General features: G+C 43.3%; 1 protein-coding gene across 6 annotated transcripts in view; it reads left to right on the top strand.

The window, feature by feature from the left end:
• SLC41A2 (solute carrier family 41 member 2) overlaps positions 1 to 3,487 on the top strand; it is an 87,339-nt gene extending 83,852 nt beyond the window's left edge. For all 6 annotated transcript variants that reach the window (XM_036299739.1, XM_036299740.1, XM_036299745.1 and 3 more), the window contains one exon: positions 667 to 3,487. In XM_036299739.1, the coding sequence (XP_036155632.1) occupies positions 667 to 852 (186 nt within the window). In that variant the 3' untranslated portion in view covers positions 853 to 3,487. The remainder of the gene's footprint in view (positions 1 to 666) is intronic.
• The last annotated feature ends 17,762 nt before the right edge of the window (positions 3,488 to 21,249 follow it).

The raw sequence follows: 21,249 nt of genomic DNA, 5'->3' as shown, positions 1-21,249 counted from the left end.
AGCTGGGATCACGGTTGGTGAGCACAGCAGCTGTGTTGGGAGCCTCTCCAGCCCCCGTGGCAGTGCTAAGGATGTCTGACTGACAGCTTAAGCCTGCTTCCGGCAGGGGGCAGGCCTGAGCCATCAGTCAGACATCCCCCAAGGGCTCCCAGACTGCGAGAGGGCACAGGCTGGGCTGAGGGACCCCCAATCAAGTGCACGAAATCCGTGCACTGGGCCTCTAGTAATTAATAAATGAATGGTCAGTTCTCCATCTTTATTTCAATCATTTAGGAATTAAATGATTCCTAATTGTAATATTTATATTCTTCTTCATGTATCTTCTTCCTACGTCACAGGATTATCATATAGAAAAAAGTTGAAACAAACCAGTGATTTGGCAGTTGCACAGTTCTATTAACTATAAGGATGATTGTGGTAATTGGGAGGCTAGAAGAAAATGAGAAGATACATGTGAAATGTTGAAGAAGAATTTTATCACAGAAATAATGAAATGTATTCTTGTGAAAAGAAAATCTTCCTGTCAATGAGCTATTTCTTCTTTTCAAGCATGGTTCTGAGATGCAAGCTGTTAACTTTTTGAAAGCAGTAGTTTAGACTCATGGTCATGTTCACCAAACTGGGAATGTCCAGGCCACAGGAGTAATCGCTGGTGTTCTCTTGTAGGTATTTACCTTGCTGTGGATCGCTGACTGGATGGTCCGTCACTTCTGGAGGAAGGGAAAGGATCCGGACAGCTTCTCCATCCCCTACCTAACGGCACTGGGGGACCTTCTTGGGACAGCGTTGTTAGCCTTAAGTTTTCATTTTCTTTGGCTTATTGGAGATCGAGATGGAGATGTTGGAGACTAATTAATCCTACAAACTGCTCTCAAGGTACCGAGAAGGAAAACGCAAGATAACCGCCAATGGCTTTTTCAGAAATCGTAAATCAGTCGTTTGACTTCAGTCGGGGCACTCTGCACTTGGCCCTGATTCCATTAAATGGCCTTAACGTTTTTTAAAGGAATTTGTGTCGAACCAGAATGAACAGTATTTATGCTAATTTCACACAGACATAGAATCAAGCTCAATCTCCGAAGTTAATGAAGTAGGAAAGCCTATAGGATGTTTACAGTGAATCATTTTAAAACCACAGACACAGCAGAAATGTACTTGATTATTGTTTAACCTATAATGCCAGTTTAGGGGAGAGTTCTAGTTTAACCTCTCTTGTCTCACGGATGTGTGGTGCCTACCGCATACCATCCATAGAATGAAAGGGGTCCAACCACGCTTTTCAATAGTTTTTAACTATACCCGCCTCTCTGCTAGATGAGGAACAATTTGCCAATTACTTACTCCTCACCTGACCTAAATAGGTTCTGCTGAGCATAAGATAAATGGACTTTGACCTGCTGCTATGAATTTCCCTGTGCCAATGCTAATTCAATTTCATCTCTGCAAGTCCTTGGCAGGCTGCCCTTGAAACACAGAATGACCTTGAGAGATCTTTCATGAAAGCAGTGGGTCATTTTTGATCATTGATTTGTTGAAAGAATGTCGATCTTGTTCAAAAGACTTAATAGTTAAGAACAGGAAATAATCCAAGCTGCATTTGTAGAGACGAGAAAGTGTGTGTGTGTGTGTGTGTGTGTGTGTGTGTGTGTGTGTGTGTGAGAGAGAGAGAGAGAGAGAGAGAGAGAGAGAGAGAAATTTTTGATGGAGAACTGAATCTTGGCTTGTTGTTAGCAAAGATCATAGTGCTGTTAGAATGTTAGCATTATATAGTTATTCTTAAATACACTTTATTGACATACTTTTGTCATTTGGTCCAAAAATTTTGTTACTGTCCTGAATGTAGTGTTACTTACCTACATGATAATTGTTTCTTATTAAAACCACTGTGCCATTTAACATAGAAGATTTAGAATGGGCAGGTGATGAATTGGTTCTTCTGGAGAAGTCCGTTGATATTTTGAGGTGCGCCATTTTAAGAGAGAAGTTGGTGGGTTACTTCAGTGGTTTCTCATGCCTGTACATGTCATCTGTTTGTTCAGGCTCATTGCTACAGGCGACCCTGTCATACACACTGCTATATCTCAAACAGTTTCTAACCTCTGATCTATATTCCAAACACTTAACCACCATTTATTCATTCAATAGGTGAGCATTTTTATATCACATGTAGTTCATTTTTTAAGACCATCAGATATTTAATAATTTAGTTGATAAGGGAAGAAAAATGCACATTAGCTTTGATCTTCATGGCTTAGTTGTGAGTTAGTGTTAATATTATATAAACAGTAGATTGTTTATACATCTATTGGGGAAAGTGTTCCTATTAAACTCTTTAAAATAAGGGGACCGTGGTTTAGAGTTATATATTGCTTATTTTAAAACTTTAATTATTCCATTCTTCTGCCTTATAATGAAGCTTCTAAGGCAGAGAACTGAACGAATTATCAAAATTCTCCTTTGGAGAGTTATAACGTCACGTAGTGAACATTCTTATGAAAGAAAGAATGATTAAGTTAAGCTGACGAATATTTATCTGCAAAGACTTCTTTATTTTTAAAAAATCCATAAATAATTTATTTGATTTTATTGTAAAGTACTGGTAAATTACTTGTTTACATTTGCACCGTGTGATTCATAAACATTTATATTTCCCAATGATTTCTCTATTTTGATTTTTTAATATCAAATAGTGAACAGCAAGCCACATTTTTGTAAAGATTGATTTTAGAGGAAGGAAGAGAGAGAGAGAGAGAGAGAGAGAAACATCAATGTGAGAGAGAAACATCAATTGGTTGCTTGAACCCGCAACTAGGTATGTGCCCTGACTTGGAATCAAACCCACTACCTTTTGGTGTACGTCCAACCAACTGAGCCACACCGGCCAGGGCCAGCAAACCACATTTTTAAAGCATCTATCAACCCCTGTAGTCTAGTTCATTGACAGTGCCTGTGAAATAGGTCAGGTGGGTCTTTCTCTGTATTATAACAAAAGAACTGAAGCTCAGAGAAGTTACATTTTACAGGTTGCACGGCGGCAAAGTGACCAAATTGTGACTAAAGACCAGGTGTCCAATCTCCTGAGCCAGTACTCTTCCTATGACCCTGCCCTCCCCCCCCCCCCCCCCACCAATGCACCAGGAGTACCTACCTGATTACCCGAGAGGAGAGCAATGGAGAAGCAGGGCTGTCTATGGAACAGAGCATTGCTGCTGCTTTTAGATTTCAGGCAGGGAGACCTCCATTTAATGTCTTGATGGTAAGTGTAGCCAACTGTGAATTATTCATGTTCCTAAGCCCCAGGAAAACTCAGATAAATAAAAACGGTAGAATAAAGAGAACAATGCCTTATTCCAGAGAACATTTCATTGCTACCACCCTTCCCAGATCCCGTCATTCTAGGTAGACGCTGAGAAAGAACTAGGATGAGTGATTATTGCTCCTTTCTCAGTCTTGGTTACAGCAACAAAACGTCTAAAAGGCATGTGATTAAAAAAAATAAAAACATGGAAAAATCAGTCATCAATTAACTGGATTAATTTATAAGAGGGATATAGATTCCTCTAAAACATTGTACTGTTTTTTGAAAGCCTTTAGATAAGTATGCGAATGATAAGATGACCTATTTACCCACAAAAATAATTTGTTATCAGTCTTAAATAATGTGAATTCACAGTATTTTTATACAATATAAAAATTCCTGCTTTCCAAACTTCTTACTTTCACTAATCTACCAGACACTTTATTTACACAGAGATAATTTTTTGAAAACATTTTTTTATTCTTGGTTACCAACCATTTTTTTTTAAATCGTTTCTCAGAACATGATAAAATGGGAGCTTAGGGTAATGTATCTTCTGGAAGACATCAAAAATTCCGCATCGAGACTATCAGTGATGTAGCCAAATGAAGTACATTTTAAAAAGTCTTTCAGTATTTGGGCTTCCTTGCCATATAATATATCTGTGGTATGATAGTCTACCCATTTATTCTGGGCATCTTTCATCCTTGAATTATTGTAAACTCAAGAATAAAATTGAAGAATATTTACCCATCCTGTTGTATGTTTTTTTTTTTTAAATAAACTACATGGACATTGAAGCCTGTGTAGAACTCACCCAGAAGAGACTGGGGTGATCTGTGTATATATCTTGTAGTTATGAGTATAATATATTGGCTTTGACCATACCTAGATCTCCAATCTATTGCTTTATCACTTTTTTCTCTGTTCGAAGCACTCTTCTCACTTTCCAGCTTAGATTCCTGGGCTCATCAATCCGTACATCCTCCACTACCACCTTCATCGTGACTGGACAGCTCTGGTTAGACATAGCTCTCCACCGATGCTTTCCCTGCCCTGGAGCAGCTGAATGTGGCTGGTGAAAAACTCATGGCTGCTCCGACACACCCTTCAGTTTATAACCTCAGACATCAAGTTAACCCTCAACTGTCTAGCAGCCGACTGTATTTCTCTAATCCAGCGGTCGCCAACCTTTCAGACCTCACCGACCACCAGCGCTCTAATCACTTTGCTCTCCGAGATGTCAGGCTTTTGTCCCCACCCCTCAACTGAGAGTATTCCTGTCAAGGTCATCTATAGTCTCCATGTTGGCGAATCCAGTGATCAATTCTCAATAAGAATTCTCATTGGCCTTTTGCTTTATTTTCTACACCCCTGGAGGCCCCGTCTCTGTCCTGTGGTGGTTCCTCCTCAATCTCTAAACGTTGTGATGTATCTATTACCTCTTCTCTACTTTTTCTCCCCAGGTGACCTAACCCATCGCATTGTTTCTAATATTCCCAAGCTCATTTCTCCAGTCCAGGCCTCTCACCTGAGTTCCGGATGTGTATTTCCAAATGCTTGCTGGACAGCTCCACTTGAGTGACTACGAGGTATCTCAGACATTTGAACAATGCTGTCAACCACTTTGACCTAATTGATACATACATAGACTACCATATCCAACAATGGCAGCATACACATTAAGGGCTAATCTTAATAGGTAAAGAACTAATATAAATCAGGAAGAAAAAGGCCAATAACAAAATAATAAAATAGCCCAAGACAGATGGTTCATTAAAAAAAAACGAGAGAGATGCTCAGAACTACTCAGATGGAAAGAATGCTAATTAAAATCACACTGAGATACCATTTCTCACTATCGAATTGGCAAAAATTCAAAATCGGATAAAACATTCTCTTGGCAAGGCTGTAGGGAATCAGATGCAATTGCTGGTGGTAAATGATAAGTTTACCACGATAAGAGCTCTGTAGAGGGGAGTCTGTGCATATCTACCACAATTACAGGTGCATTTATCATTTGGTCCTGTAGTCCCACTATTAGCACCATTCGATCCAGGTAAGTGCCGCCTCTGCCCGTGGTCCTCTGCCACATGCAATGGTTGGGATCCAGCCAGCGGGCCAAATCCAGTTTACTGCCTGTTTCTGTAAATAAAGTTTTATTAGAATGCAGCTCTGCCCGTTTGGTTACATTTGTCGTTGGCTGCTGGCTTCTACAACGGCAGAACTGAGAAAGAGACCATACAGCCTGCAAAGCCTAAAGTATCCACTGTCTGGCCCGTTGCACACAAAAAAATTCACACACCTCTGTTTGAGAGTGAATTCTTCAAGTTTTATTTCTAAGTCTTCCTCGGGTACCTGGGACTAGTACCTGGATCAGCAGCGGCCTGCGGGCAGGGTGCCCCGACCCGAAACTGATCCAGTATGGACTCCGTTTGCAAAAAGCAACTACCAACTACCATCCCGGGTCGTTTTGTCCGATGCCTGGGACCAGCCAGGCAGATGGTGCGCCCAGTTCCTGTTTCTCTCCTCTCAATTAGGGGTCAGGCTTGTGTGGGGTCAACCAGATGCCTGGTACCTGTTTCTCCCCCTTAGGGGTCAACCTCATGTGGGGTCAAACAGATGCCCCCAGGAAGTCAGACTCCTGCCCGTGGGGTAGTCCCTGGACTTATGTCTGGCCCCAGTTCCAAGAAGGCAACATGGAAAGCTGATCATTCTCACTGGTGAGAATACTAATAGGTTTCTGGAATGGTGCTGACATGTTGATTTGGGGTGACATGTCAGACAGAGGACAAGCACAGAGCTCTTGGCCACCGAATCCACAGCTAACCCCTGCTCTCCAGCCCCAGACTCTGTTGTCAGCGTTCTGACTGCAGCTTTGTCTCTGGTCTAGCATCCAAGTGTGGCAAGGTGGTGGCAGGCATCCTATCCCCTGTGCATCCTGTCAGTTCCACCCAAGAAGGGCTCCCTACCCTCTTGCAGGCTCTGTGCCACGTGCCAGGCAGCCCTCGGGGCGGGTGGCCACTTCTTTCTCCTCAGAAGGCCTAACGACCACTGTTCTGTGATTGGCGCTTCCAATTGGTGTCCCCTCTTCCCTCCAGTTGGTTTGTTGATGTCATGCTCTCCCAGGTCAGTCTTAAATTGCATTGGACAAGGAACAGCCATTCATTGTCTGGACGGGACCATTCTTCTCACTATGCTCCTGGGCCCTCGCCCAGCCTCCCCACTGGCAACAGGACAGTGTGTGTGGTAGGCAGAGGTGGTTAAAAAAATTCAAGGACCCTTGTTAAAGATGGTGAGGTGGACTTTATTCAGGACCGTCAGGATAGGCCTAGGGACCACTGCAATGGGATTTCGCAGTGGGGAGAGACATGGGGCTCAACTCCAAATGCAGAGTAGACAAGTGGGAATTATAGCTAAATATCTGGGTAGGGGTGAGTGCATGGAAAATTACTATGAGGAAACATCAGAGGTAAAGGCCATTCTAGCTAAGTTGACCTAACACCGTGGTCGGTAAACTGTGGCTCGCGAGCCACATGCGGCTCTTTGGCCCCTTGAGTGTGGCTCTTCCTAAGCCTTAGGAGTACCCTAGGCTCTCAAAAGAAATTTCAATCGTTGTACTGTTGATATTTGGCTCTGTTGACTAATGAGTTTGCCAACCACTGACCTAACAGGATTCTTGGCTAAAGACAGGCCAGGGTGATCAGACATGGCTTGGGGGTGGAGGATGAAGAAGATGATCAGATACAGAGGGTGTTCAGGTTCAAGGATGGGGGTGCTGGTTAACCTGACTTAGGAGCGTTCTTACAAGGAAGTTTAAGGGACCTGACTAGCGTTGGAATCTGTCAGGAAGCAGTCAACACTGAAAGACATCACATGTGGAAATGCAGTAACCACAGCCTGGAAGTTCATGGTTGCAATGTGTTAGTCTGTATTCACACTATAGAATTCCAAACGGTAAAGTTAACATGATCAGAAAAATTATCCTCACCTTTTCCTACACACTTTCAGGTAAGATTAGCATTTTTGGCTCCCATAACAAAGCACAGTAACAACCTTTGAGAAAGTCATTGGAAACCAGTATTCACGGTCAGGGAGGGGGGAAGGGAGGAGAGGGTTGGGATTTGGTGGTGGTGGGGGGGGGGTGTTGCGAAATGCATGATGTAACATGAGCAACAATATATACAGTATTAATTAAATGGTGTTAGGGAACTGCAGAGGCCAGAAAATCTATAGTTTCCATACAAATAGGTTCTGAAGAGCCAGGGCGCTGCAAGTAATCACAGTTCTGCTATCTTTATCCTAACAGTGGGAGAAATTAGCCGGGAATGGTGCATTTGACAATAACACAAAAAGATTGTGCTTGGGCACAATGAAGAATCTTTGTTTGCATTTACTGGACAATCAACAAATATATAAGTTCCTCTTTTCTACTCATCTTATTAAATCTTCATTGGATATTAAAGGAAGACATTACCCAGAAGGCTGCCACGCTTGAAGCTCTTTGGGGAACACAAGAGAGACCCATACAGCTAGGTCACTCAGGCAGCCACCAATTCCAGCTCCTCCAGGCAGGAAAGCTAATTGACTTATGTCAGGCCTGACATCCAATCTGCTGGGGCCAAGTAAGGGCAGGGACACATGGTAATTGGACCGTGTCTCCCTCTCACAAAGGGAAGTAGGCAGAGGGGATGATTATCACCTCTGAGGTGACACCACGCCAGTCTGCACATCAGAGGCAAGGCCCCCGAAAGGCCATTTTACCAGCTGCTAAGAATAGGCCAGAAAACAAGCTTTGTCTGAGACTTTATGCAATACTGTAAGCAGGCACTTTCAGAAGTGAAGAATACGTGCATGATTTTTCCAATGGTAACTCTCCGGTTGCCTCTAGGTTGTTTAGGAAGCAGGATACGCTTAGATTGAGTTTGGCCAAACCTCTTTTCCCATCATATCAAAATGAGAGTTTTATTCAGTAAAACAGACTGGAAACAGCTTCAGAACTCCTCCTGGGATTCAACCTAACTCGGTTGGGTTATATATTCCTGGAGCAACTCTGGGCCCAGGGCTGGGCAGATAGTAAAGTCCCACGGGGGTAAAACTATAGCCTCTAATGGTGATTTCTAGAAGTTTCTCCACCCCAAGGCAGTAGTCAGGTCGCTTCGGGATCTAAGTATCCTTGGTCTTGGCAGTCTACTTCTCTTGATAGCTCAGCAGTTGATTTTCATATCCATTGAGGCATTGCCATCACACATAGAATAAATGTGTATGAGCGTGCGTGCGTGCGTGCGTGCGTGCGTGTGTGTGTACATGCCTTGTGCACAGGTACATGTATACTGCTTGTACCTGGCTGTCAAGCCTGCGCTCAATGCTATGATTTGCATTTGATGGTGTATATCGGCACCAGGAGCACAGGGAGGGTAGTTTACGCTGGGTACTGCCTGCGGTCTGTTCAGTAGTTCCTCTGACAAGGGCATTCTTAGAATAGGGGACTTTGTTGCTGGAGCTATGAGTCAACACGCATGATACATTCATTGCAAAGTGTTTTTAAAAGATCATTACTTGTGTTTTGATTCTCTAGTACCTTAATGGTCTCTGTTAATAGCATTTCAGAAATTGAATATGACAAAACACGAGATGCCTCTTTACAGAGTGAAGAGCTCATGGCGGATGCTAATTGGACGTGGCATGATCTGGTGATTTCATGTCGCTTAGTGTTAGAGAGCAGGTTTGACAGGCCCCAGTAAAGGCTGACCTGGGCCATGCGTGAAGTTCACCTGTGAAACCCCTTCTCTCAGCACTGAGGGGAGTTCAAAGGATGAAGCAAGGTCCTTGCATCTCACGGTACATTATCTGTGAGCGGGTCAGAGATTTATGTCTGAGAAAATTCATAGCAGTTATTGATATGAGTAAAAACTGTAAAGCAACTAAATGTCCAACAATAGAGGGATGGTTTAAAAAATAAGGATACATAATTTACAAAATATGTATAAAATACGTAACATGACATTTGGTCATATTGTCTAAAAATATTTAATGACATGGGTGAAATTCTCACAATAAAGTGAAAAAAATCAGGATATATGCAGTTTGATCTTATTATGGATTGCCTTCCACCACCCCCACCCAGGGATTAGAGAGAAACAATGAAGCCACTTTATCAAGTTTCCTGGGAAGTTAATGCAAGGACACAAATACAGCCCAGGTAAGGAGGAGTACATGCCTCAGGAAGGAAAAGAATCCTCCCTGAAAGGCCAGGTCTATAATTTCAGATCTTATTTTAGGAAAACGGCCTCAGAACTCCACTTTATCCACACCCCATGGTCTCCATCTCAACCCCCACAAGTCCCCATCAGTGGTCACTGAGACCCGTGCTCACTGCTGCCCCTGATGGAGTCAACAGAAACTGCAGCCCACCTGGAGCGGTCCTCAGGCTGTGAAATTTGCAAGGCAGGAGCAGAGCTTAGTGAGCTTAGTATTTCTACAGGGATGAGTGGCAGTGTGCTCAAGGGGAAAGGAGCAGGTTGGAGAGACCACAGGGAGAAGGGAGAAGTGGGAAGAATTCAGGTGGAAGTGAGGTCTGCGTGGCACCGCCCTGAAGGCCTAGCCAGCATGTCTCACCACCCCACATTACCACCCCACATTAAAGTCCCCCGAGACCCTACTAATGGAGTCAGCTGCGGGGCCAGCCACCTCATGGTCCTAATGCAGAGCCAGGGATGCGGCTGATCAGCTCCCCGGCCCCTCCCCACGTCAGGGTGACTTTGCAACAACCACTGAATCACTCATTAAGGTGCTTCCGGTCTCCTTGGTGGAGTCATACCCCTGGTTAAGAGAAAGGGTCATTGGAGATGCTGGCCTCCTGGCTACCTTGGGTGAACTGTGGCAGCCCCCTCACTATGGACCGCTGAACATTGGGGGGCATCAAATAAAGGCCCCAACTTCGCTCTTCCCTAAGGGTAGCTCAGACATGTTCTGGGGACAGGGAAGGGCTTCCACAGGACTCAGTGGCTTTGGGCTGGAGGAGAGATAAGAAATATGTTGATGTCATAATTTGATGAACAAGAATAGATCCAGAGACAAATGGTAGGGGACTTGTATGCATGCATATTAGCATAACCAATGGACACAGACACTGGGGTGGTGGGGGCTTGCCTGGGGTGGGAATGGCTGGGGGGGGGGTCATTTGGGGAAAAAGGAGACATATATAAAACTTTAGACAACAAAAAATAAACATAAATTTAAAAAAGAAATATGTTGATGTATAACTATGCATTTTCAGAAGATTGGAAGGAAACACAGCAAAATAATAATAATCTTTAATGGTAAGATTTTAGATGACTTTCTTTTCATGCTTCACTATATTTCTCAAATCTTCTGCAGTGAACATGTATTATTATGATTGTATTTTTTAAAGCTATATAACCTACAAGAAAAAGCAAGCCTAGCCTTCCCAAAGCATGTCATTCCGAATGGGGTTTTCCAATGAAATTTGCTGCTGAAGCATTCAATGGCTCTAGAGGTTATGACAGAGGGTGTCTCTTCGTCGCCCAGGCTACCATCTGTCACTGCCATTAGTGCTAACGTAAGGTTGATTGACATCATCACAGGATCGTGATTTAAAGATTTCCCACATCTTTTGATGCTGGGCAAGTAATACTTTCTGTATGAAATGTCCAGGAGCACCCAGCACCAGGGCTCTGCATGCATTTCCTAGGCTTCACAACCCCTATCAAACATCTCCATGGCAACATATATTCTGACTTGTTCTATTGCATATTACACACCACAGTATCTACTTAAGCCCTGGTGTGCAACAAAACATACTAAATACAACTTCGGTTATTAATGTCCCATTCCCGATCAAGTAATTGGAGTGTGCCATCCTCTGGCTTCAACCATATCAACCGTGTCCATTAAGATGATCATCAGAAGGAAGATGGTGCCCTCAAGTCTATTAATCATGGATGCCCACAAAAGCACAGGGTTAAATATAGGAACATTGGGGGGCCCATTCAGTGTGGTAACCGGAGATGACTTGCTTAGCTGGAGAAGATCTTGGCTCCTGAGACCACTAACTTAGATGACAAATGTCCTTCGAAAGGATCCGACGGAGGGAAGCAAGCCTGTTCCCTTTTTTCTAGCCCAGTGGTTCTCAACCTTCTGGCCCTTTAAATACAGTTCCTCATGTTGTGACCCAACCATAAAATTTTTTTCGTTGCTACTTCATAACTGTCATGTTGCTACTGTTATGAATCGTAATGTAAATATCTGATATGCAGGATGGTCTTAGGCGACCCCTGTGAAAGGGTCGTTTGACCACCAAAGGGGTCGCGACCCACAGGTTGAGAACCGCTGCTCTAGTGTCTATCTTTCAGACGCCCTTGTGATGGGGAAACACTGGTAGGGGTGATTTTGAGGTTTAATTCAAAGATATTATGAAGCATTTCACATGAGGAAGAAATTTAGACTTCTTTGCTATTTATCCAGAGGCTGAATAATTTCAGGGCAAAGGCAAATGCGGTTAGTGGCCTCCAAGGAACCAGCGCATTAAACCATCCTGCAGGAATTCCAAACGGATTCTGTGTGGGTTAATGGATACAATTAACACCAAAGTGAGACACCATATGTAAGTAATTGAGGCTGTTTAACACAGTTATTGACTGTACAAGTCTCTGGACTGTGGATTAGGCAGTCTCACAATTCATTAGAGGGTGTAATTAGCAACACTTGATTGGATTTTATTGTCGGCTCCAGAGCGGATTTGAATGGGAAGCACCTTGGTGGGTAGTTTTCGGAGAAGAATGCCCTCGGTCTCATCATTTCAATGTTTGGCTTAAACTGGGTCAATATGTACTTTTAGGTAGATCCAGTTTACCAAACTTATCCTAATTCTCATCATATCCCTCCCACGCCTCTCCCGTCTTCAGTGGTTCTCTTTCCCCCACTTCATTAAGGGAGCTTTTCTGCCCAACCACCAAGGTCCTTCATGATTCTCCCGTCACTCATTTCGCTTTGACACAGGCCTGGCTGGGGCCAGGGCTGGCCTCCTCATTCTCCTTTTATCCCCCGAGCTCACTTCTTATTTTCCTCTGCGGTTGCCTCCTGTCCATCACCGGACCAAGAGTCATTCATGGAGAAAAACGGAGCTAGAGGTAGGGGAGCCCACGGGGAAGGGACGAATATTTGAATCTGCGAGGGAGGCAGTCGTGGTAAAAGCTTTCCTGAAATCCAATCAGATGGACCCTTTTGTGCAAAGGTTTTCACCACCAGCTCCCAGCTGAGCATTAGAATCACCTGGGTGCTTCCATAAAGGCCGCTGCCTGGTTCTCCCCTGAGAGATTCGGACCTAACTGCTGTGAGGTGAGGCCCAGGCATCCACACGTTTTCCCAGCTCCCCAGGTGATTCTAAAGGGCAGCCAGATTACGAACTAACGCCTTCAGAGCAGGGCTTCGCAAACACTGACGTGCATGTAAGTCACGGGCGTGGGGGTGGGCGTTAGGACGAAGATTCTGGTTGGGCAGGCTTGGCGTGAGGCCTGACATTTTGCATTCCTGAAAAGTTCCCAGGCGACGCATCAGATTCCACCTGCAGTCTCTCTCCAGGCCCAGTCCATCTTCTTCGTCTTGGTAGAAGAGGAAGAATGTAAATTGGCTCCAAACTGGAAAAACTGCCTCCTGAAATGGAGTTTCTCACCGAAACACTTACTGAAGCGAGATGGCCAGCACTGACGGATGCGGGGGGCCAGGGGTCCCAAATTTCACCAGGGTTTTGAGTGGGAGCATCACCCTTTTTGGATTCTTTCAAGATGCATCTGGAAATGGAAAGCCAAACACTGTGGAGATAGTCTTGCTCCCCACTCCTTCCCGGCTGCTCCCAGAGGTAAGCCCTTTGACTCATTTCCAGCTCTAAGTCTTTCCATGGCTACCTCTGTAGCTCTAAACTCCAGGCACACCTCGGAGATATTGCGGGTTCGGTTCCAGACCATTGCAATAAAGTGCGTCATAATCTTTTTTTCTGGTGGAGGTTCCCTGCCTTCAATTTGTCAAAACGCCACCCCTGTGAAGCGCAATAAAACCAGGGCGCCTGCATAGCTTAGCCCTCTGCCTTAAGAGTTCTTGGTCTTAAGCCAGTGGTTCTCAACCTTCTGGCCCTTTAAATACAGTTCCTCATGTTGTGACCCAACCATAAAATTACTTTCGTTGCTACTTCATAACTTTAATGTTGCTACTGTTATGAATCATAATGTAAATATCTGATATGCAGGATGGTCTTAGGCGACCCCTGTGAAAGGGTCGTTCGACCGCCAAAGGGATCGCAACCCACAGGTTGAGAACTGCTGGTCTTAAGCAGTGTTTACTAATGACCCACGTGAAACAGGCAAAACGTAATTTACACCGTCTCCTTTTGCGACACCTCCCTCCTCATTCTGTTGGTTATATTTTTTAATAACTGGCTGTGATTTTGGATACTTGTGTAACTATACGTAATTTGTTTAAATGTCTGATTCTTGATCCTTAATTATTGGATATTGTTCCTTTACTTACCAATATGCAGGATAAGAGAATTTGCACCCCTGCATATTCCTCCACTTCTCCCTCCTTCCCAAGTCCTGTTCGCTGTGCTGTTACTTTGTCAAGTTTATGTAAATGGAAAACAGAGTTTAGAAAGTTATGTTTCAATAAACTATTTAATGAAGGGCCAGGGCAGGTTGACTGGATGCTTAAATAGGAAATCTAGTCCTGTGGGGTTGCTGCTCACACTCGTGCCATCAAAGGGGAAAGTCAAAAAGTCAAATTGACCCTCTTCCCTTCAACTCCATCGAATACTCTGAATTGCTTTGTGGTTAGTTTGTGTTGCTTTTGGAATCAGTATTCTTGTACAGCTGCCACCCCCCTCCCCGCCCCCCCGGTGTTTTCAAATTATCTTCTTTCTTGTTGATAGGAAACAAATTTCTCTATCATTAATATCTTCCAGCTGTTTAATGTATTTTGAGCACACTAATATACACTGACTTTCTAGGCTCATTTGCATAGAAGTTCTCCTGGGATTACTTTTGGTTACATTCTTTAATTAGTTTCACTGTACTTGGAGCTGATGTTATTGTCTTGGATTTGTTTTTCCTTTTGACACAGTAGATCCTTAAGTTACATTTTCAGATAAAGAATATAGGTGTTTGCGTGTCTCAAATATAGGTGTTTTTGCATATCTGAGTTCTTGCATGTCTGAAAATGTATTAAACTCCCCTCACCCCCATACTGGATTAATATTTTGGGTAATTCTACATTCAAAATCTTTTTCCTTCAGACATTTGAAGGCATGTCTCTATTACCTTTTAGAATTTGGTATTCATAAAAGGAAAAAAAAAGCCATGGTCCAGGGTACAAAGCCAGACTGGTTTGAATCCCAGTTCTGCCACCTGCTAGCTGTGTATCCATGGGTACGTCCCTCGGTATTCTCATCTGAATAATTACAGTAGTTAAGTCATAGAACTGCTGTGAAGATTAAATTAGTTAGTATGTAAAAAGTGATTAAAACATCTACTTGCACATAGTAAGCCCTATAAAAATGTTAGCTTAAAAAAAATAATTTAATCATCATTATCATCTTTACTAGAGGCCCGGTGCACAAAAATTTGTGCACTGGCGGGGGAGGGGATGGGGGGTGTCCCTCAGCTCCACTTGTGCCCTCTCACAGTCTGGGACCCCTCGGGAGATAACCACCTGCTGGCTTAGGCCCGTTCCCCAGGTGGCAGATGGCAGGCCCGATCCCTTGGTGCCTGCCCCACCTCTCCAGGTCGCTCACAGGGCAGGACTGATCCGGGGTTTGGGCCCTGCCCCGGGTCAGGTCACACAGGGGACACCCCGGTGGGCTGGCCGATCGCTGCTGCCCTGCCCAGCCGTCCCGGGTCGGGTCGCACACGGGATGCCCAGGCGGGCTGGCTGATCGCTGCTGCATCGCCTGGCAGCCCCGGGTTGGGTCGCACACAGACACCCACCGCACCTGGTCGCAGGTAGCAGGCCTGGATGGCGGCAGGGCAGGCGGGATGGTGCTGTCCCACCCTGCCTGCAGTATGCAAATTAGCCACCATCTTTGTTGGCGGTTAATTTGCATATCATGCTGATTAGCCAACGGGAGGCTTAGTGAAGGTATGGTCAATTAGCATGTTTGTCTATTATTAGATAGGATATTTACCCTGGCTGTTCTGAAATTTCATAATAGCATATAGTTACGTGGGCCTTTTTGCACTCAGTGAACTTCGTTTCTGGAAGACCCTTTCAAGTATTTTCCTTGAGTTCTGGGAATTAAAAATTAAAAAAAAATAATTTTATGCCTTCTATTTTCCTTTTCTTTTTCTTGGATGACTTGGTTAAATGTGGTCTTTTTGATTGAGATTATGTGTTTCTTGGCTTTTTTTATCTCTAATTTTCCACTTCTTTGTCTTTCTGTTTTATATTCTGAGAGATTTTTCTCATCTATTTCTTCCGCCTAACTTATCACATTCTTAATGTCTGTATTCATATCTTTATCACAAACTGCTCAGATTTGCTTTTGGTTAACAACTTGGAGTTTTGAATGGATATAATCTCCATATCTCTTTGTGGCTCTTAGATTTGTTTTATGACTTCCAATTTCTGCTAAATTATCTCAGTTCCTTCCAGAATGTGGTGAACAATAGTCCTTTATAGATGCCTCACATCTTTCAAACACACACTCTCTCTCTCTATTTTTCCATGATATGAATTCCACCCTCCCATAATAGACCCTTTAAAAAGTCACATTTTCCAACTTCATGTGACTAGGACATAGAATATGCTCCTTTGAGAACTTTGATTCTAAAGTTAGTTACTTGAGGGAACTGCTGGCACACCTGGCATCTCTCTTGCACTAGGGGAGGCAGAGGCACACTTTCTCTGGGCTCTGTAGCCACAGGGCCCATGGCTGTTCCTTTAATAGACTAGCTTTGCAGGGTAGGTCTGGGCCATGTTCCTGGAGATGTAGCCCAGGATTGATTCCTCCAGTCCTTTCAAAGATGGTCTCCGATGCCTAACATCCAATAATAAATACTTTCCTGATGATGACTTTCTAGCTGGATTTACCCCCCAAATGCCAGATTCTGTTCAAACTGCCCACATGACCTTGCCACAGGGACATCCAGTGAGTGTGCCCACCTCTTGGCATTCATGCCCTTGTGTAATCTTCCTTCCTTGGGTGTGGGCAGGCTGGGCATATTGACTCTCTTCTAATGAATAGCATATGGCAGACAGGATGGAATGTCACTTCAGTCTTGGTGCTCGCTCTCTCTACCTCTCTCTTGGATCATTCTTTGTGGGGAAAGCCAACTGCCATGATGTCATAAGGCAGCCCTGCGGACAGGCCTACGTGGTGAGAAAGTGAGGCCTGCCAAAAAACATGGGAGCAGATTGAGGGAGCAGATCCCGTCAATCTCAGTTGAGCTTTCAAATGAGACCATTGCCCCAGCGGACAGCCCCACTGCTACCTCAAGAGAGACCTTGAGCCAGAGGCACCCAACTAAACTGTGCCCAAGTTCTGACTCACAGAAACTGTGAGACAGTTAATGCTTGATGTTTTTCAACCATTAAATTTTGGGATAATTTGTTATGCAGCAGTAGCTAACTAATACAGGTATCACAAATTTAACTTGTTCAAGTAATGTTCCTCCCTCATAGTCTACCCCATCTTAATAAATGACTACCCAATCCTTCTACTTGCTGAGGCCAAAAACTTGGAGCCATCCTTAATTTCTTATTTTCTTTTTTACAGGAACAAGAGGGGCTAAGTTCAATTGCTCAGTATGTCATCTTCAACTTTTACGTTGAAATTTTCATTTCTTGCCATTCTGACTATATAGTAGTTTTCTTTTTCTACTTGCTGTTATTTTTCTTTTATTAGAAGCTTTTGTTTACTAAAAATTTTATGATGATATGCCCCTTGGGGTGGCTTTTCTTTCTTTTTTAAAAATTCATTGTACTTAACACATAGAATCCCTCCTTTACTTCTGGGGAAATGTCCACTATTATTTGATAATTTCCTACACTGTTTTATCTCCCTGGAATTCCTATTAGTTGGCAATTGTACCTCCTTGGAAGATTAACCTCCTGTCTCATCTTTCTTGTTTTCTATCTTTGTATTATTTTATTTTATTTTTTTTACTTCTCTTTGTGAGGTTTCTTTATCTCCCTATCTTCAATTGAATTATTTTGGCTATCCTGTTTTTAATTTCTAAGAGCTCTTTTCATTTCCTGTTCATTCCTTGTTCTTGGCATTTCTTCTTTTATGAATACAGTAACCTCTCTTACCTCTTGGAAGATACCAGCTCCGCCTGGTATTTTTTATATTTGTTTTAAACCTCTCTATTTACTCTGAATTTTTTTTTTCTCTTTCCTTTGTGGGCTTTCTTTTGTTTGGATGGGTTTCCCAAATATTGGGAGATTCCTAGGCTATATGCTTTGTTAAAAGATAAACTGAGGCATATTAAAACTTTTAAGAGTTTATTTGACCAAAAATAAATTCGAATTGGGCAGCACCAAACCAGACATGGTTAGGGGTGCTCTGCCCATGGGAGTCAGGGGGAAGACTTACTTAGAGATGGTGCAGAAGCAAAGAAAGAAAGTTAGTTGACTGGGTACAGCTTAAAGCCTAGTTGGCTGTTTGCGATCGGTTGTCCTTGGCATTTTGATTTCATAACCTTGAGGCATTTACAGGCTTATATTTGGATTTGCTTGTGTAGGTTGCCAAGGTATTAGAGCCACTTCAGTCTAATGGCCTCCTTGTTTAATTAGCCTAACAGCTTCTATTCATGAGTAAGCCCATGCCTGGGTTTCATTTATTGACTAATGGATTTCACTTTAGAATACTTAGGACAATTGAACATTTCTATGGAGATCATTTCTCTGGGATCCTGAGTGATATGTATGTTGCAAGAGGCTTATTCTCACATTGGGAGGCAAAGAATAAGAGTCAATCATAGAATGGAATATGTCAGCAATAACATATCATTGTCTAAACATGATTACCACCCAAGATACTGAGCTATGCCCTTAGCATATTTTGCTATTAATATCCTATGCTCTGTGACCAATTTGAGGACGCATCCTGTTATTTATTCACCTGGATATTCCTCAGTGTCTCAATAAATGCATGTGGAATGAGTGGATATGCTAAGCCCAGTAGGGATTTACTTAAAGCCTTGCCCAGCACCTCGAATAACACCAACCTAGCACTGTTGGCCAGCTCACCCTGGCTGGTCAGTGGTCCCTGCCCAGGCCCTGAGTGATCCCCTCCAGGCGAGGCAGTTCCGACTTAATGTGACCATGACAAGGGTCTGCATGTGCCCAGGGCCCAGCAGGCGGAGAATGGTCTCCCACTTTGCTGTGTCACTGCTCATTCTTACCAACGAGGCTAAGTTCAGGGTTGAATCCATTTTGCCAAAACTCAGCATGAAGATACTGGCTTCCAACTATAGCGTGACCCCAAGCCCCCCTGGTGTCTATACGGTTTGGATAGTTTTCCCTTTTGTATTTTCCACATTCAAGTTCTACCCGCGTACGTCAGCCCCGTCACTTGGCTGCCCCACTAACCCGAAGAGCCGCTTGTCATCTGAAAACGTGCCTTCCTTGAGACCAACGCTGAACGTTATATATTTTCCATCCAGGAAAAGAAACATTATCCCTCCTCACTTTTCCCTCTTTAAGTCAGGTTGTGTCACATTTTCCCCAACGCCAGATAATTAACATTTTTATAGGCTTTCTTAAAACTTTTTGGAAGTATAAACAGATGATGCCTTGCCCAGTTAAGCACGTGTTATTCATTTGCATCGTGCTAGGTACAATCGTGGATAAAGAGAAAAACGTTCCCCCCAGAGTTGTACAGTCAAGTGGGGGGACGCCTACCCGCAGAACTAATATAAGTTTGGCAAGTATTATATTAGTTCTAACACCTCGGAAACGGTATTCAGGGGATGGAGAATAAGCCAGCGGTCTCTCTGTGACCCTCGCTGGGTTTCCAAACGACTCTCAGGTATGTGAGTCACATTTAAAAGCGGGCACATTACCTTGTGCTTTGCTTTTGTAACTCCCCACTCAGATTTGCAAATGAGCAAATGGATATATTTCAAATCAGGACATTACCGTGTGCTTTGCTTTCATACGGCCCCATCCCGATTTGTAAATGAACAAATGGAAATCTGAAGTGACAGGCAGGTGGGAAAGAGAAACAGCTGCTTTAAGGAATAATATTGAAAATGCACAAAAGCTGTTAATAAATAAAAAGAAGCCCATCTGCGTATTTTAAAAAATCCAAAACACTTCTTTCCTGGCTTATTCATAATCTCTAAGTGTAAATAACCTTTAAATTTTGTTTTTAACCAAATCTGCCCAGATTTCCAAAGACCCTCAAGGAAGCATAAAGAATAAGAGTTCATGTAAAAGGTTAAAAAATGATGGGCATTAGAAAGGAAGGCAGAGCAAGCATGAGAGACAGAACTATGGGGTGGGGCCACAACATTAGCAACAAAGAAACAGAATTTCCGGAGGATGTGGCCCAGAAATCAGGATTTTAAAAAGATTCCCAGGTGATTCTAATGTGCAGCCAAGGTTGAGAACCACTGGTCCAGGGCCCCAGAGGAAAGGCCAGGGTAAATGGAAATCATTAAAGATCAGTGTTCTAAACCGAGTGGCAATCTCAATGCAGTCATTGGGAGGGAATGGCACAGAAACCCACCATTTCTAGGTGCAATGTTCCAAGAAAGAGTTTCTGGATTGAAGACAGGCTCCTTTAAGGAGTTAAGAAGAAGCATTGAGATGCAATTACAAAACAAATTTGGAGTTTACTTATCCCTTAAGCTATAAAAAATAGAACAAGAAGGCTTTGGGGAAAACTTGCACACAGCTAAGAGAAATGGGATTGTCAGTATTCATGGGGTTGTAGAGTTGGCCAGGTTAATCTTTGAAGGTCAAATTGACCTTTAACCTGACCTTTAGCATAGACTAGTTCAGTGGTCGGCAAACTCATTAGTCAACAGAGCCAAATATCAACAGTACTTCTTCAAAATAGACTCGCCCAGGCTGAAAACCGACTTCTGCCCATGGGCCACGAAATTTCAATCGCACTGTACGTGCGCCCGCACATGGTATTTTGTGGAAGAGCCACACTCAAGGGGCCAAAGAACCGCATGTGGCTCGAGAGCCACAGTTTGCCAACCAAGGGACTAGTTTGATCTTTTAAAAGCCAAAAGGAGATTTGTAATAATTGTAAGAATTGCCCTGGCTTCTGTGGCTCAGTTGGTTGGAGTGTCGTCCTGTACACCAAAAGGTTGTGGGTTCAGTTCCTAGTCAGGGCACATATCTAGGTTGTGGGTTCAACCCCCGGGGACACACATGGAAGGCAACCAATTAATGTTTCTCTCTCTGTCTATCTCTCCTCTCCCTTCCTCTCTCTCATAAATAAATAAACAAACAAATAAATAAATAAATCAAAACCATCTCCTGTGATGAGGATGAAAAAAATAAAAGAATAAAATCTAACCATCTGACCCTGGACAGTGTGGCTCAGTTAGTTGGGCATTGTCCTGTGCACCAAAATGTTGCCAGTTCAATTCCTAGTCAGGGCACATGCCCAGGTTGCCAGGTCCATCCCAGGTAGGGGGCATGCAGAGGCAGCTGATCAATGTTTTGCTCTCACATCGATGTTTTTCTCTCTCTCTCCCTCTCCTTTCCTCTCTCTCTAAAAAAATCAATAGAAATATTTTTAAAAATCTATTTGAAAAAAATCTAACCATCTGTTACTCAAGGAAACACTTAAAAACGAAAGTCATATGCAAACTAAAAGAGGGAGTTAAGCTATGTGAAAAACACAACAGGTAATAGCGTACTGTCCTACAAAATGTAAGGAGGTCCTACAATCTAAATGCCATTAATTCCTCTTGCTACAT

The sequence above is a fragment of the Myotis myotis genome, unplaced genomic scaffold, assembly GCF_014108235.1.
Source record: "Myotis myotis isolate mMyoMyo1 unplaced genomic scaffold, mMyoMyo1.p scaffold_m19_p_3, whole genome shotgun sequence".
Lineage (NCBI taxonomy): Eukaryota > Metazoa > Chordata > Mammalia > Chiroptera > Vespertilionidae > Myotis > Myotis myotis.
Note: the sequence above shows the minus strand (reverse complement) of the source record. Positions and strands in the feature narration are given on the sequence as shown.